The sequence below is a fragment of the Galeopterus variegatus genome, unplaced genomic scaffold (genome assembly GCF_000696425.1).
Source record: "Galeopterus variegatus unplaced genomic scaffold, G_variegatus-3.0.2 Scaffold1652, whole genome shotgun sequence".
Lineage (NCBI taxonomy): Eukaryota > Metazoa > Chordata > Mammalia > Dermoptera > Cynocephalidae > Galeopterus > Galeopterus variegatus.
The window spans coordinates 349,816-368,315 of NW_007727763.1; the positions used below are offsets into that span (position 1 = coordinate 349,816).

General features: G+C 42.4%; 1 protein-coding gene and 1 pseudogene across 1 annotated transcript in view; one reads left to right on the forward strand and one right to left on the reverse strand.

The window, feature by feature from the left end:
- RBL2 (retinoblastoma-like 2) overlaps positions 1 to 7,414 on the reverse strand; it is a 58,000-nt gene extending 50,586 nt beyond the window's left edge. Inside the window, exons 1-2 of the mRNA XM_008578263.1 lie at positions 7,097 to 7,414; positions 3,234 to 3,364 (exon numbers count right to left, since the gene is read on the reverse strand). Of these exons, the coding sequence (XP_008576485.1) occupies positions 3,234 to 3,364; positions 7,097 to 7,336 (371 nt within the window). The 5' untranslated portion in view covers positions 7,337 to 7,414. The remainder of the gene's footprint in view (positions 1 to 3,233; positions 3,365 to 7,096) is intronic.
- Positions 7,415 to 11,252: 3,838 nt separating this feature from the next.
- LOC103594962 lies at positions 11,253 to 14,485 on the forward strand (annotated as a pseudogene).
- Positions 14,486 to 18,500: the final 4,015 nt, after the last annotated feature.

The following is an 18,500-nucleotide window of genomic DNA, read 5'->3' on the forward strand; positions in this document are numbered from 1 at the left end:
GCGCCGCCGCGCTTCCCAAGCGGCGCACTATCCAGTGCGCCACCGGGCCGGCCCTTTATTTTATTTTTAAATTTTTTGGCGACTAGCCAGTACAGGGATCAAACCCCGGACCTTGGTGTTATCAGCACCATGCTCTAACCAACCGAGCTAACCAGCCAGTCCTTCCTTCGTATTTTTTTAAGAACTAAAAACACTACAGAAACAGCCGAAATTCCATTCCTCCTCTCTTCCCTAAAGATAAGTACCATTCCAGTTAGTCTGAATCATTCTCATCCCCTATTTTCCCACTTACTACACATATAGATGACTTACTACACATATAGATGTATCCATAAACAATTAGTATCTTTTGCATGTGTATTTTTATATTTTATATAAATGGTACCATATTGAAAGTAGCACTTTGCAACTTGCTTTTTCATTCAATAATGTATCTGAGATTCATCAATACTGATACATAAAGACCTAATTCATTCATTTTGATTGCTAAAAATGTTTTTTCATATGAATATACCATGAATTTTTGCATACACTCCCCAACCAATGGAAATTAGGTTGTTTCTAACATCCTTGTATACGTGTGTAGGAGTTTCTTTAAGGAGTACCCCAAGAAGTGGAGTCAGAGAATGAGCACCTTCAGTTTTACTAGATATGAGTCCCTCCTTATCCACAGGGGTTATGTTCCAAGACCCCTAGAGGATGCCTGAAACTACAAATAGTACCCACTACTATATGCTAGTTCTTTTTTCCCGTACGGTAATGTATGTGTAGCGTATACAGCATGGATATGCTGGACATGATTCACATCCAGGGTAGCATGAAGGAGGACAGAGTGCAATTTCATCAAGTTACTCAGAATGGCACATACTTTAAAACATAGAAATTGTTTATTTCTGGAATTTCCCATTTAATATTTTAGGACTGTGGTCAACCATGAGTAACTGAAACCTTGGAAAGCAATACTGTGGATAAGGGTTGACTACTGTACTGTCAAATTTCCCACTAAAGTGGTTTTTCCAATTTATACTCTCACCAATGTACACCAGCAATATAGAGTTCCTGTTTCTCTGTATAATCACCAAATTTGTTTTTTTTTTTTTCCTTTTTGTCTTTTTTCGTGACCGGCAATGGATCGCAACCCTCAGTGTCGCGCCCGTACCGGACCGGGACCGGCAACGGGATCGCAACCCTCAGTGTTGCTCCCGCACCTCGCTCAGCCAGTGAGCGGACGGTCTGTATGTGGGATCCGAACCCTCGGCGGGAGCGCTGCCGCACTTCCCAAGTGGCGCACTGTAGCAGTGCACCACCGGGCCGGCCCATAATCACCAAATTTGGTATCATCAGACTTTAAATTTCCTCAATCTGATGAGAATGAAATGTCTTGTTTTTACTTTGAAACTTCCTTGATTTCTAGTGAAACTGAACATATTTTCCTATGTCTATTTAGCACTGTGTGAGTTTTGGCCTTTGTGAAGTCATATTTTTCACCCATTTTTAGTGGCTATTCATCAATTATTAATCAATCAATTAATTACTAACTATCAATCGTTAGTAGTTGTTTATATAATTCTGAATAATGATCCTTTGTCACTTATATGCACTGTAAATATCTTCTCCCAGTCTGCTCCCATAGTTCATTTAGTCTGGCAGAAAAGTAAATAATCTGAACACATAGGTAAAAACTGAAGATAAAAACTGAGTTTTTGAAATGGAAATAAAACTGAAACTCAGGATTGTGTTACTTGCATTAAAATGTTAGGTAAGTTTAGTTTGTTATAGTTTATTATGATAATTCCATAATTTGACCTTTACTTCTAAAGTTCTTTGTCTGACACTTAACTGGATTACTCTGCATCCACTTTTCTTCTTCATAATGATTATACCTTTGCACCTTATTTAAGTCCACTTCCACATGTTTACAGCCCAGGTGTTCAACTCTTTATATACTGCCTCTTGTTCTTAGGCCTAAATATAACTCAGGATGGAGTTAAGGGTTAATAAATAGACTATAGGTAAAACATTACATTTCTTGTTATTTTATTAATTTAATTTAATTTAATTTAATTTATTTATTTATTTATTTTTTCCTTTTTTCCTTTTTTTCATGTCTGGCATCGGATCGCAACCCTCAGTGTCGCGCCCGGACCAGGACCGGCAATGGGATCGCAACCCTCAGTGCTGCACCCGTACCTCGCTCAGCCAGTGAGCGGGAACCGGTCTGTATGTGGGATCCAAACCCTCGGCGGGAGCGCCGCTGTGCTCCCAAGCAGCGCACTGTAGCAGTGCGCCACCGGGCCGGCCCCCATTTCTTGTTATTTTAATAAGTGATTTTTTTAATCATTAGGTCCATAAATTTTGACAGTGGTAATCCCACCTAAATGCCAAAATCCTTTTTCACATCTTTAATAAGCCACAAAAGAAAACTCACCCAGAAGACACAAATAATAAATGCAATCAATTCAATTACACAATAGAAAAACAAAACAATTTCTGCATCTTCTGTTAAACATTATTGACCCTTTCTATAATTGATCATAATAGTGTTGTTTATCCTCCAAATGGGAAACTAAGAAATATTTACACATTCCATATGTATTAAGACACAAGTCCTGTGCATGTAGGTCTAAGTACAATACTTTATAAATAATATTTTATTTACCTTTTCAACCTACGGTATCTCCTAAAGTTTCTCAATACCCTTATTTAGATTTCTCCCAATATTACACAATGAGTCATAATCTTTTTTTTTTTTTTTTTTTTTGTATTTTGTCTTTTTCCGCGTCTGGCAACGGATCGCAACCCTCAGTGTTGCCCCCGCACCGGACCGGGGACCGGCAACGGGATCGCAACCCTCGGCGCTGCTCCCGCGCCTCGCTCAGCCAGTGAGCGGGAACCGGTCCGTATGTGGGATCCAAACCCTCAGGCGGGAGCGCCGCTGCGCTTCCCAAGCGGCGCACTATCCAGTGCGCCACCGGGCCGGCCCGATAATCTTTAAAATAAACTCTTCCATACAAATACCTAATATATTAAAATTTAAATATTTTCATCAAAGTAAAATATAATGGATATTAACTTTGATGTGGTAAAGAAAAATCATGATCTAGCTTCTAAAAGCAATCCACAGGTACAAATGCTCAGAAAATGATAAAGAGAGAATTCTTGCTATCATTATGATTTATTTATGAGCTTTTATATTAGCCACACTCTATTTTTTCAAACTCTAACATAGTTACCTCTGCTCTGAACATCGCAGGATTCTAGTTAAAGATACATAGTTTCCTTCAATTGTTCCTTTGCTTACAGTTGGAACAGATTTTCTGCAAGCCACATATAAGGCACATGCTAACCAGTGAAGTTCATTTCCCTGTAAAATAAAAGAAAATTGATTTTTAGCTAATGAGCTATATATATTTCAACATAAAAAATTGCTACTTATTTATTTATTTATTTATTAATTACCCTTGGCTTCGTGTTGTCAGCACCACGCTCAGCCAGTGAGTGAACCGGCCATTCCTATAGCCTTGGTGTTATCAGCATCTCCCGAGTGAGCCACGGGCTGGCCCTAAAAAATTCCTATGTTTAAACTGAAAGTGTTGCTTATGTTTGTGGGAAACTGTATTTTCCAGTGATAACTCTATACCATGTGTTCTTCTTATAATGTGACATTGACATTCTTCCACTAAGATGTGTCTGTGTTCCCTCATCTTGAACCTAGGCAAGAGTCTGTGTTCTTTCACACAGATTAATTGTCTCAAACAATAGCATAGGTGGAAATGAGACAATGCAAGTTCAAAGATCATGAAAGGCAATGCAGATTCCACCTGGCTGTTTTCTCAGGACATATGCCTTTGGAAGTCCTGAACCAACATGCAAGATGTCCTGTTACACTGAATCACCATGCTGGCTGTACCCTGTCTAAATTCCTTACGCACAGAATCTGTGAGCAAAATAAATTGTTGTTTTATGCCACTAAGTTTTAGTGTAATTTGTTACATAGCCATAGTAACTAAAACAATATTATTTACATATATTTTAAATCTTGCTCAAAATCTAGAAAAGTAAAAGAAACAAATATTAAGCTTGAATGTACATTCAGCCTAATTTTATACCTAATCAAAAAATATACATGAATACATAAAACTTATTTTTATAACCATATGGACTATTGTGGATCTATTTACTAGATATCATTCAATGAAAATAAATTTTAAGGTATTATTTCTAAAATATCATCTTCACAATTCTTCCCCCCTCCCCCCCCAAGAAGTGACACAACTTTCTTTCCTCTCTCCATAAAGTCTGAGCTGGAAGATGTCCTTTAGTTTCATGTATCCAATGCTGTTCTACATGAAAATGTGAGAAACTGGAAATGCTCCATTTTTCATGTTGATACATTTTGACACATAGATTAGCCTAAAACCCCAATTATAGTTATTATAGCACAGATTTTCTATTAAAAAAGATGTATGTATTAAACACGTCTCTGGGAAATGGTTTCATAATGTTACAAAGTTAATTTCTCAAAGTAAATTTAGTTTTATAACTACTGAGTTTCTCTACTATATCAAGATCTCTTAGGAAGTACAAAGTTAAGTCAGTCACAGCATTATCCTGTGTTTTAACGAAGGGTTTAAAGAAGATAATCTATAATAGTCTATTTTCATTCTAAAGAATTCTCTGCTACATCTTTCCTAAAAACAAGAAAATTAGTCTGACATAGGAGAATTTTATAGTGCTTAAAGGACAATATGGATGTGGAAGCTCTTTGTAAAGCTATCTTTGCCCAGAAGGCAACAAAGAAGATCAGACTCTGTGCCTGTCTTATCTTTGATTCTAAAAAAATTGTTGAAAAAGTCCATAACACTAAAAAATAGTCATCCTCTAAATTAACAGCTCAAGGCCATACACTTACAGGGTCAAGTATATCTGGTTTCAAATTCTGGCTCTGCAATATATTAGCTATAACACCAAAGGTAAATTACTTAGTCTCAGAGGCTCCATTTTCTGAGCTGAGAACTGTGAGAATTAAAGGAGTTACAAGTATAAAGCACAGAAAACACAAGAAATCAAAAGATAAAATTATATAACCAGCAATCTGTATTAAATATCATATGAGCTTTATTTTCCATTATACACTATCATGATATTGACATTCTACATTATCTTACAGCATACCTGATTATAATCTCCACAAGGGCACGGATTTTTAGGTTTTGTTCACTGCTCCGTCCTTACCACCTAAAACAGTGTGTGGCTTATAATAGGTGCTCAAGAAATATTTGATAAATGAATATTCATTAATTTATTAGGTAAACTGGACTATGAATCTGAGACTAAACTAAAGTCTCAGTAATCAAAAAAACTGAGTAATCAAATATGTGTTTTCAGGGGCTGGCTGGTTAGCTAGATCACTTGGGAGAGTGTGGTGCGGGTAACCTCAAGGTCAAGGGTTCGGATCCCCTTACCAGCCAGCCACCAAAAAATATTAAAAAATAAATAAAACAAACGTGTTTTCAAAAACAATTTACTAACCATCTATCATGTGTCCCTTGTTTATATAACACTAGACCTCATACGACAACCTCTATGAGTTGAAATTCCTCAACTGTATGATGATAATGCTTGTTCTATCTAATTTACAGGATTATGCAGAGGGAAAAAATAAGAGCTTGTTTGGAGGCATTTATGCTCCCCACCTAAAAGAGTACTTCTCTTTGCATAACTATAGGAAAGCACTGAGAATAAATAGGAACATGGCCTATTCAGCCACATCACCCAAGTACATGAAAGAGCATAGTAAACTCTAAAGCACAGCCCATGTGAGTGCTTTACTTACTAGGAACTACATATTACCTTATTTACACTTCAGTACAGCTCTGTGAGATAGGTACAAATATCTCCAGTTTACATATCACAAAACTGAGTTTTATATTGGTTAAGTAAATTGTCCAAAGTCACCCAGGTCTGCCAGGGTCTAAAGCCACCATATTACTGTCTTTTTTCTGTAAATTCAACTATGGGGAGAGGAACTAGTAATTGGATTAAAATTCTATTAATGCAAGAATACATAAAAAATAACCTTAGTCAGCAGGATGACACATAGGCAAAAACATTATAATTAAATAATACCTTGGTAGGCCTTCGCATCCTGAGACTATTTGCCCTACTCTTTCCACAAACTATACATAAAACTACTTGAGAAAATCAAATGGCCTCATATTTAAATGCCACACACACAGGAAAACAGCTGATAAACAATCCGGACTTCCGTGTTTCTTCCCATTGGCCCCCGAAGGGGAGGTGCCTACAGGGTTGAGGGTCACTGGCTAGAAAGGCCATTTTTCTCACCAGCAAGCCCCGTCCGAAAAAAAGAAACATAACATGCCTGGATCACAGCAACAGGAGTCCCGTGCAATGTCTAGAGCGACCAAAAAAACAAAATAAAAAAAAAAAGTTTTCAAAGCGGTCGCAGTCCTGATTCCCAGTGACAAATGGGGCTGTGTGTTTATATCCGGGTAGACAGAAAGCCCATTTCATTTGGCCTGGGTAAGATTAGTCTTAATTTATTTACACACCCGTAAACACAGCTCGAAACTTCACAACGCGTTTATTCAAACGGATGCAGTGCCTGGGCAAAAACAATTTAGTGCAGTAGGAAAAGAACTGAAGGAACCGTACAGACCCCAGCACTAAAATCCGGCTGATCGCGGTGCAAACGTGGGCAAATCCCCTCCCCTCCTCCGTACGGTCTTGACAACTACACCTGTTCGTTCTATTACCAAGGCGGGTGGGTGATCAAACGAGTCACACGCGTCCCCTTTTCTACTCGTGATCCCAGCACCATCTCCGCCCCACTGTGCTACTTTGAGAGGGAAGAGCAGCGAGACGAAGTTCACCTTCAGAGCTGCTAAGAGCCTTTTAAAAGCCCGCTTTCCAGAACCACGGCGCGCAGAGAGCATTCCCACCCCTCCCTAGTCTGGGAGCCCGGAGACCCGGAGCCTGCCGGAGGGTCCCCGCGGGGCGTCCGCACCCCATTCCCGTGGCAGGGTGTGCCGACTAGGCCTGGAAAGCCCCTCGTCTCCTCCCCGGAGCGCACCTCCAGCGTGTAGCTCTCGCTCATGCTCCGGTAGCTCTCCCAGGCCTCGGCCCGCGCCGCCTCGTCCATGTTGAGGCTGCTGCACAGCTCGTCGAACCGCTGCTGGACCTCAGGGGCCGGCGACCCGGCCGGCTGAGCGGCGTTCTCCGCCTCGCCATCGTCATCCTCCTCCTCATCCGAGGCTGCCGCCGCCGGAGGGGCAGGTGGGGGCGGCGGCGACTGGTCGCCTCCAGACGGCATTGCGCTCTTCTGGGCAGCCGGTCCTCAGATGAGATGAAGGCCCGGGCCCTCAGCCATTCAAACCGCAAAACGCCCGCCCGTCGGCCGCCTGCACCGCGACTGCGCCGCCTCCAACGGCACTAGACTCCATGCAGGCACCCGTAGTTCTGAGCACGGCCTGCTGGGAAATGTAGTCCAGGCCGGAGGCTCACCGGGGCCAAAAATTATGTCCAAAAAAAAAAAATAGTTCGGGTAATATCACTTGGGCTGAAATGAAAGCTCCTTTTCCGTATTTTAAGTATCTTTCCATCGTGAGACCATTCAGCAAGGCTGTACTGGAGAGAAAACGTCCCAGAAACATTGACTCGTGAAGGTTTAGTATCCAAACTGTTTAAAGAAATAATACTTCCTCATTGCCTAAAAAATAAGGATAATAGCAAGGGCCTGTCTGCCTAAATTCAAACCTCATAGCTACTCCTAATTTCTAGTTCTTTCCTATGTCTTAATGTTATGTGATCCTTTGAAGTAATTATTGGATTTTTAAATCCAGTAATTCTTTTTTCCCATAGGGCAAATTTATGTTCTCTGTGATATAGTGGTACTATCCTCAACCACCCAGTTGTTTTAACGTTATTTCTTTCTAATTTTTATTTTGCTTTCTCTTTTCACATCTCCCGTAGACTTGAATCACTTTATTTCCAATTATCCTTTTTTCTACTTTAATTTTTTAAATTGTCAGTGCTCTCTGATTTATAAATGGTTATATTTTTAAACATTTTTATGCTCGAGGAGCTGTAAGGCATTACCGTTTTCTATTTTTGTTTTGCTCAGTGGGGTATGTAAACTGAGGAAAAGAAGTGCTGGGATAAAAGCAGGGGTTTATGGAAGCTATAATGGCAGAAGGGAGGAGAAACGTCAGAAACCTGCAAATAGGAGAGAATCTGGTAGAGACAGGTAACAGGATATTTCAGGAACGATTTTGAAACAGTGAAACCCTCCCTAAGAAAACTTCGGTGAAATTCACAGTAATAAGCAACGCTTTTGCTGTTGGATTTGCTTTATAAGTACTGAGTCTCAAGGTGACTATGAGGCAAGAACACAGGTTCAACACAAATAGCTTGTAAGTATTTTTAAATAAGCTTGTTAAAAACTCTACTACTTTCTTTATATTTAGCCTGGAAAAACTAAATTTAAAAATGATGATTTTTTTTCTTTTTGATACAATTATCAACACTTTACCATGTTAAAGCAAGCAAGGAGACAATTAGCCTGAGTTTGTCTCTGTAACTAGAGCTCCTTTCTAAGCAAACCAAAACCCAATTCAATGTAGACAGTAAAATAAAACAGGCTTAACCAATCAGAAACTTAATCAATCACCAACTAACCTCTAACTAGGGACTTTCCACCAGATAATACCCAAATTAGGTAAATGCCTAGCTGTAGCCAATTAAGTAATTTCTCTACTTTGCTTATGTGTTAGGTCTATAAAGGCTTGCTACCCACACTGCAGAGAGGAGCTTTCTGAACCTCTTCTGGTTCTGTGTGCTGCCTGATTCATGAATTGTTCTTTGCTCAAATAAATGCTGTCAAATTTAGTTTGTCAGAATTGAATTGTCTGTTGAGGTAAAATTATCTGTAAACTAGTGCTAGGGCTCACAGACCCCTCAAGCACGTTCTTCAGACTGGGTCACAAACCCTTCACACACAGGTCCACAAGCTAGGTTATAGGACAAGATCATGGGAGCCATGGGTAAAAAATTAATAGGCTTTATTCAGAGCTAGGAACAGCCACCCTACTGGCCTCCTGGAGCATCCTGAGAAGCACTGGGTATCATAGCCGTTAGTCCTTTATACCTAAGTCCATAATCCAGGACACCTGGGTGCACCTATGCAATTACATTAGACAATAACTAAGGAACACCTGGGCATATGTGCTTATTTACATCAAATGCTAGGCAAGATTCTGAACATCTGAGGGGCCCTGACCATTTTCCCATATTTTCCCAACATATCTTTACCATTTTTAGTAAAATTTAATGTAATTTAATTAACTGTAATTTAAGTAAGATTGATGGTACTAAGCCATCAAATATCTATTTTATTATAATATCCTTCGCTTGCTAATACCAATATTTTAAAAGCTTTCTGTGGTAGACTGTAGCTTCCAAAAGTGGTTAGAAAGACAGAACAATATTTTTACTCACGTGCTCTTCCAGAACTTGCCCTTCAACTGGACAGATAGGTAGGAATGGGGGACTTTTGAAGTTTCCTGGAGGTTATTATTTGACTTCTGAGCCTTGTTATAAAAATACAACAAACCTTTCATCTGCCTGGCACGTGTGCTCTGTCTATCTGTTTTCCTCTCCCTCTCTATCTACCCTTTGAAACCAGCCACCATACTGTGAGGAAGCCCAGGTCACATGGAGAAAGCTGTTGCCAAAGATAAAAAAAGCTAGAAATTAGAGAAAGCATGAAAACAGGTTTTATTCAGTAACTACTGACAGACAATAGAGGAAAGAGCTGAGTTTTATTCTGATTTGTGCAGAGCTGACTGGGCATTTTAAAGGGAGAATAAAGGGGCCAGCCGTGGCTCACTCAGGAGAGTGTGGTGCTGATAACACCAAGGCCACGGGTTTGGATCCTATATAGGGATGGCCGGTTAGCTCACTGGCTGAGCATGGTGCTGACAACACCAAGTCAAGGGTTAAAATCCCCTTACTGGTCATCTTTAAAAAACAAAACAAAAACAAAAGATAAAGGGAGAATAAAGGAGTAGAGAGAAAGGGAGAAAAGCTCAAGTGAAAATTGTAAAGGGTTGGTCAGTGTTAATGTCATCAGGCCAGCTGTGTCTGCTGGCAATTATGAGAGTTGGGCTTCTATCCTCCCACAGACACTGGGAGACAAGAGGTCCTATCCTTCTTGATGAGTACATTTTAAAGCAACAGCTTTCAGTTCCTTGAGAAAGACACTCCTGAATTGCAGGAGATACACATACATCTCAAATGGACAGAGGAAGAATTACAAGTGTAAGCCCTTTTTAGTAAATGTTCTAAGAAAGTCAGGGGCTTATCTTCAGGTTTTGGCTGGAACAAATGGTAAATTCTAGCAGTGATGAGCTTTCTCAGGCAGACATTTTAATGGGGGCAGTGGGAAGGGGGCTTGGGTCATTCTAGGGACTTGGCCTTAAGCTGCCAGAAGCCATGCCAGAGTTTGGTCATCAGTTAGTGCAGAGGTTTGGAAGGAATCTTTATGTGCTGAAAGTTCTATAGGTCTTACCATGTGTATAGGACCTGAGGCCCCTGGACTGCAGCCGCAGCTATGTTGAAGGAGCCATTTTGGAAGCAGATCCTCCAGCCTTCAGTCACCTGTCCCTTGTTGATGTTATATGCAACAGAGATGAACCTTCCCACTGAGCCCTGCCCAAATTGCACACAATTGAAATTTGTGGGCAAAAGAAACAATTATTTTTATTTTAAGTCACTAAGTTTTAGGGTAGCTCTTTATGCAACAATAAATAATCGGAACACTTACTAAGTATAAAACATATATATCAATTATTATGAAAGAAAAATCCTTTAACAATTGAATATTTTTCTTGGTAAATTTTTATGCCTTCTCCAATCTCAATAACAGCTTCCATTTTTATAACCTTTAAAGCTAAAATAACTTAATAATTGATATTAACATTCCTTCAAAGAAAGAGATAGGTTTTAAATCACAGACACTTTTGATCTTTTGATGATGGAGGTTAACTTATTAAGAGATGAAATTAGACTCCTCGATTGTGCTTACCTCTTCTGAGGGAAAGTGTCTTAGTCTTCTTCTGTTGCCTATAACAAAATACCTGAAACTGGGTAACTTATAAAGAAAAGAGGTTTATTTGGCTCACGATTCTGGGACAGCTGTGTCTGGTGCGAGCCTCAGGCTGCTTCTACTCATGGCAGAAAGTGGCACGCATCTGGCAGGTAGGTGCAAGATCACATGGCGAGAGGAGGCAAGAGAGAGAGAGAGAGAGGGAGGTACTAGAGTCCTTTAAAAAAACAAGCTCTTGGGCTGGCAGGTTAGCTCAGTTGGTTAGAAAGCCACCTTGTAACACCAAGGTTAAGGGTTCAGATCCCTGTACCACCAGCTGCCTTTAAAAAAAAGAGAAAAGATAAACAACCAGCTCTTGCAGGAACTAATAGAGTGAAAACTCACTCACTACCTCCCCTCCCATGGGAGGGCATTAATCTGTTCATGAGAGATCCACCCCCTTGTGACCCAAACCACTCCCAACATTGCCAAGTTGGGGATCAGATTTCGACATGAGCTTTGGGGGGCACAACATATCCAAACTCTATCAGAAAACAAAATGTTACAGCCCAAAATATACTTCTTTAACATATTTCAAGATGGCTAATTCAGAGAGCTGGAAAAACAACAAGAGCTAGAAGGCTGCCTTTTGTGGAAGAAGTTTGCATCTGTAGAGAAAAAAGTATGTAGAGGTCTGGCTGGCTACCTCAGTTGGTTAGATTATGGTGCTGATAACACCTAGGTCAGGGGTTCAATCCCTGTGTTGCAAAAAATAAATAAAAATTTAAAAAAAATATGTATGTGTCTATATATATGAGTGACACCACCTTCTCCAGAGCTCAGAGAAACTTGGTCCCAGGCCATCATTCTTTGGGACTATATCCTCTCATCTCCCCTCTCCTATATAAAGACTGGTATATAGCCTTCTGTACCTCCCTGGGCTATGGGGCAGCTGCACTCTTGCAATTCCTTTATGCCTTCCCATCCCCCAGCACATTAAAATAAAATTTGTTATGCCTTTTCTTCCTATTAATCTGAATCTTGTCAGTGGACTTTCAGTGAACCTTCAGAGGGCAAAGGGGAGAGTTTTTCCCTTGGCCCCTTCAATTTTTTCCCTTATCTTCTTTCTCCTCCCAGAAGCTGGAGTAGCCATCTTAAAACACAAGTGTGACCATGTCTTCCTCTACTTTACCCATTTCCTGCTGCAGTTAGTACAAAGTCAACACCTTACACACCTACAGGTTTTCTCCCTCCTGCCCCTCTGTCTCATTGAAAATTGCTCTCCTACACTTTCCCCACCTCTTCAGTCACTTCTTTCCATCAGTCAGGTACCACCTTAAATGTCTCCTAGGTATTACTATTGAATATTCTTATGCACTTATTATAACCACAATGAATTATTTACATATTTGACTATCTGTTTCATGTCTATTTTACTCTCTGTGCTAAGTGCTATGAAAGTAGCAACTATGTCTGGTTCTGAGCTGTAATCTCAGTGCCTAGTATAGTGCCAGGCATCAAGTTGAATCTCCATAATGTTTGTTGAATTAATGACTATGATAATTGAGACGTGTCTTGTTCTTATTGAAGCCTCAGATTTTGTAGGTGTAAAATCCTTACATATGTTATGATCTGATAGCCCAATAGAACTTTAAAGAACATAAATGGTAGTCATCTAAAAACAAATTTTTCCGGGGCCAGCCTGTGGCTCACTCAGGAGAGTGTGGTGTTGATAACACCAAGGCCATGTGCTCGGATCCCATATAGGGATGGCCAGTTGCTCACTGGGTGAGCGTGGTGCTGACAACACCAAGTCAAGGGTTAAGATCCCCTTACCAGTCATCTTTAAAAAAATAAATAAATAAAAATAAAAACAAATTTTTCCTATATCTTATATGTATCACCTTTAAAAATATGGCTTAACTGTGAAACTTCATATAAACCTTTTATACCACAGAACACAATGGTCTTCAAATTTTTGGTCAGGTCCTCTTAAAAGAATATGTCCTCCTGGCATATTTTAAAGTTGACACCTAAAGTTTTTCATTGAACACCTGATTAGGTGCAAAAAAAGTAGTATTCAGCATTGTAAAAATAAGCCTTTTAAACCAAAATTGTTACTAAACTTTACATATATTCAATGGATTCCAAATACCATAGCAACTTGACATCATCCATTTAAAAAATACATAAACAGACACCGCACATGGCTTTGCCACAGCCGCTGTCGCACTGTTACCTGCAGGGGCCCTGGGGGCAAGAGGGAAAATGCTGGAACACCTGGAAGCCAGGAAATGGATGCAGTGACCTGTGAGATGTCATAGTGACCTTTGCTCTGGAGGAGTGGGCTTTGCTGGATCCTTCCCAGAAGAATCTCTACAGAGATGTGGTGCTGGAAACCTTCAGGAACTGGGCCTGTATAGGAAAAGAATGGGAAGACTAGAACATTGAAGATCAGTACAATAATCCCAGGACATATCTAAGGAATTATGTGGCAGAGAGAGTCTGTGAAAGTGAAGAACGTAGTCAGTGTGGAGAAACCTTCAACCAGGTTCTACGTTGTCATCTGAACAAGAAAACTCCTCCTGGAGTAAACCAAGTGAAAACAGTCCGCGTGGAGAAGTCTTCATGTGTCATTCATCCCTAAATATGCACATCAGAGTTCACACTAGTCACAAATCATATGACTATCCAGAAATATGGAGAGAGTCTGTATAAATGTAAGGAATGTGGGGAAGCCTTCAGCTGTCATCACTCTTTTGAAATACATGAAAGGACTCACACTGGAGAGAAACTCTGTGATTGTAAAGAATGTGGGAAAACCTTCACTTCTCCTGTAAGCATTCGAAGACACGTGATACTGCACACTGGCGATGGACTTTATAAATGTATGATGTGTGGGAAAGCTTTTTGTTGCAGTTTCTTTCGAACGCATGAAAGAATACATACTGGAGAGAAAGCCTATGAATGTAAGCAGTGTTTTAAAGCCTTTAGTTCTAGTTCCTTTCAATACCACGAAAGCTGGAGAGAAGCCCTATGAATGTAAGGAATATGAGAAAGCCTTCAGTTCTTCCAGTTCTGTTTGAAAACATGAAAGTACTCACACTGGAGAAAAACCCTACGAATGTAACAAATGTGGGGAAGCCTTCAGTTCTTGTTCAAGCATTTGCAAACACCTTATACTACACCCTGGAGATGGACCTAATAAATGTAAGGTGTGTGGGGGGGAAAAGCCTTTGCTTATTGCAGTTATTTCCAATACATGAAAAAACAGACACTGATGTGAAACCCTATGAATGTAATCAATGTGGTGAAGCCTTCGGTCATTAAAGTTGCCTTCAAAGACATGAAAGAACTCACACTGGAGAGAAACCCTAAATAAAGAATGTGAGAAAGCTTTCATTATTGCACAACGTTTCTAGCACACATGAGAATGCATTCAGGAGAGAACCTGTACAAATGTCAAGCATGTGGGAAAGTCTTTACGTGTGCCAGTTCAATTCAGAGCCATAAAGGAACACACTGGGGAGAAACCTCTTTAATATAAGCAATGTGCAAAAGTTTTCAGTCGGCCCATATGTAAGAATGCACACTGGATCAAAACCCTGTCCATATAAAAAATACAAGAAAGTTTTTAGTTTTAACAAATACTTTTATAATCGTGTGAAGACTCCTAATGTAGAGAAGTCCTATAAATATAAGTAATGTGAATATCCTGATGCAAAGTAATAGATGTAGACAGTTCCAGAAAATACACAGCCTGAAGGAAATAAAACTTATAAACATACTGTCTTAGTCACTAGTCCAGAGAGCTACTTAAGCCTTTAGGCAGCTACTTAATCCTTTAAGTAGATCTCTGAACTGTGAATTTCTTATTCTTACTCTTGAAAACAAATGTTGAGCTGACAATTCTGTAAGTATTGTTTGGACATGAGTTTCTCAGACTTGAGACTTCTCTTTACTCTGGGCCACAGGTGTTTGCGGGTTGTCTGTTTAACATCTTCCGAGGATTTTAAAGTACCTTTTATATTTGGCTTTATTGTTTTCATGTTGCAGAATGTGAGTGATGCAGTATGTCATGTATCACATGACATGGAGTTCCTCCTATTTTGAGAAAAGGTTATGGTCATCTGCACAGTGCTAGCCCATCCTGGGTTTTTCTCATGACTACAGTGATATCTGTGCAAGTCTAATTGGTTTTCCAGTTGAAACACCAAATGAGATATGAGTGTTTAGAGGTCAGTTATCCAAGGAAAAATTTATGTGAGCTGCAGACAGTGCTTATCATTTTGAGTAATGTCCTAATTTAGTGAAAATGAAAGTGAAAATTTGACATTCTCTTTTTAAAAAAATTTATTTTATTTATTGAATCAAAATCAATTATACATATTTTGGGGGTTGAACATTGAGATATGTTGATTAAATCAATATTACTAGCATATATATTGTTACAAATCGTAATTATTCTTCATGCCCCTTGTCCAACTTCTCCCCTTCCCCCATTCTCTCCCCCTCCCCCCTCTAATTGCCCTAGATTTCTTCTCTCCTTCTGAAATAATGGTTACTCTGTTAAATTGTTGCCTAGATGATCTGTCCAATGCTGAGAGATGTGATCAGTTCCCCCAATATTACCATAGAGCAGATACTTCTTCTGTCTCTCTGAAATGGGTTTTGTGGAAAGAGACATCCTCTTCATTTCTTTGTCTCTGCTGGTAACTCTTCTTGTGTGAATACACTCCGGTGGTTGGCGGACCATCTGCGTGGTGGTTGTGGCATCTAGCCGCTTTTGCAGCAGCCATGGTTATTGTGGTGGCTGTGGTGGGCCACCCACGTGGAGGTGCTGTTTTGGGCATGCTCCTGGGCACTGGCAGTGTGCCTGGTTGTGGGTTGTGTTTGGTACCCTTCTCCATGCCTCTAGTCCCTGGGCAGGCCCCAAGGCGCTGGCGCCATGTGCCTGGTTGTGGGAGAGGGGTCCAGTCCCCTTCTCCATGTCCCGGGTCCCTAGGCGGGCCCCAAGGTACTGGTGCAGTGTGCCTGGTTGTGGGAGGAGGGTCCGTTCCCCTTCTCCATGCCTCTGGGCAGGGCAGGCCCCAAGGTGCTGGCACAGTGTCCCTGGTTGTGGGAGAGAGGTCCAGTTCCCTTCCCCTTGCCTCAGGTCCCTGGGTGGGCCCCAAGATACTGGCATGGTGTGCCTTGTTGTGGGAGGAGGGTCTGGTCCCCAACTCCATACCCTGGGTCCCTGGGTGGGCCCCAAGGCACTGGCTCAGTGTGCCTGGTTGTGGGAGGGTGCTCTGGTCCCATTCTCCATGCCCTGGGTCCCTGGGCATGGCCCAAGGTGCTGGTGTGGTGTGCCTGGTTGTGGGAGAGAGGTCTAGTCCCCTTCTCCATGCCTCAGGTCCCCAGGTGGGCCCTGAAGCGCTGGCTCAGTGTGCCTGGTTGTGGGAGAGAGGTCTATTCCCCTTCTCCTTGCCTTGGGTCCCCAGGCAGGCCCCAAGGTGCTGGCGTGATGTGCCTGGTTTCAGGAGGGTGGTCCGGTCCACTTCTCCATGCCCTGGGACTGTGGGTAGGCCCTGAGGCACTGGTTTGGTGTGCCTCGTTGTGGGAGAGAGGACCAGTCCCTTTCTCCATGCCCTGGGTACCCAGGTGGGTTCCGAGGTGCTGGCATGTTGTGCCTGGTTGTGGGAGTGAGGTCCAGTCCCCTACGCCATGCCCCAGGTCCCTGGGTGGGCTCTGAGATGCTAGCATGTTGTGCCTGGTTGTGGGAGGGTGGTCTAGTCCCCAACTCCATACCCCGGGTCCCTGGGTGGGCCCCAAGGCACTGGCTCAGTGTGCCTGGTTGTGGGAGGGTGGTCCGGTCCCCTTCTCCATGCCCTGGATCCCTGGGCATGGCCCAAGGTGCTGGCATGGTGTGCCTGGTTGTGGGAGAGAGGTCCAGTCCCCTTCTCCATGCCTCAGGTTCCTGGGTGGGCCCTGAAGCGCTAGCTCAGTGTGCCTGGTTGTGGGAGAGAGGACCAGTCCCCTTCTCCTTGCCCCAGGTCCCTGGGTGGGCTCCGAGGTGCTGGCATGTTGTGCCTGGTTGTGGGAGAGAGGTTCAGTGTCCGACTCCATACCCCGGGTCCCTGGGTGAGCCCCAAGGTGCTGGCTCAGTGTGCCTGGTTGTGGGAAAGAGGTCCGGTCCCCTTCTCCACTCCTCAAGTCCCTGGGCAGGCCCCAAGGTGCTGGTGTGGTGTGCCTGGTTGTGGGCGGGGGGTCCTGTCCCCTTCTCCATGCTTCAGGTCCCCAGGCTGGCCCTGAAGCACTGGTGCAGTTTACCTGGAAGTGGGAGTGGGATCCGGTCCCCATATCTGAGCCTTAGGTTCCCAGGCAGGTCCCAAGGTGCTGGTGGTGTGCCTGGGCTGGAACTAATTTTTTGTCCTTTGCTTCTAACATGGGGGAACTTCCTGTGGGAACCAGTACTTGAGTGTGCGGTTGTTTAAATTGCTGCTTTGCTGCTGTTTCGCTAGGGAAGGCTTTTTGTGCATCTCATGGATTTAATGGTTGACCTTATAGGTACTTTCGGCTCTCTAGAGACCCGATGGATCTGTGTTCTGTAGAATCTCTGATCTGGGCCTGAGTTTTTTCATCAAACTGCACCCCATACAATTCTGCATTCCTGACCAGTCTCCTCTGAGTGGTCCTGTGCTGATTGGGGGGCAGATCAGCTGTCCTTGCTATGTCCCAGTGTTCCCCTGGTGGGCCTGTCTCCCCCCCCACCCGTGCTCCGAACACTTCCCATGGGACAGGCCATGCACTGGTCCCTTGTGATGACTCACTGGCCTCTGAGCGGCTCTCTTTTTTCAGTTGTTCTGGCTCCTCGCTCCTGTGTGGGTCCACGGGAACCCTATTAGTGGTCTTGCTGTCCTGGAGGCCGCCAACGCCCTCTTCTCTCCTGCTGCCTCCAAGTAACTCCATGTGAAGGGCACAGCTGCAGCTTCTGCCGGCTCCTGCTCCATGTGCTCATCAGCTCGAGCCCTAAAGCAGCCATGGCCCGAAATGCTCAGAGCAGCTTTTTCTTTCTCTCATCGTGGTTTCTCCCTCCTTTATGAACTCCGTAGGTCTCTCCTCCTCCTCCCCTGAGTTCCAGTGGCCCCGGCTTGGCTGATGTTACATTTTTATAGTTGTAAATTTGGTTGATTTGTGGGAGAGAGTCTGACATTCTCAAAGTGAGAAAATTTTAATTTTTTTTTAGAAGAGGAGCAGTTGGAAGCTTTGGGTTTCAGTGATCAACAAAGCTACGTGTCCATTTGGCTGTTCACAGGTGTCATTTCTATATGCTTAGACTTTAGCAAATGTTATGAAGGGTGTGGGATGGGTAAGTAACAGCTCTGTGTTTTATTAAAGAATGAAGGAAAGC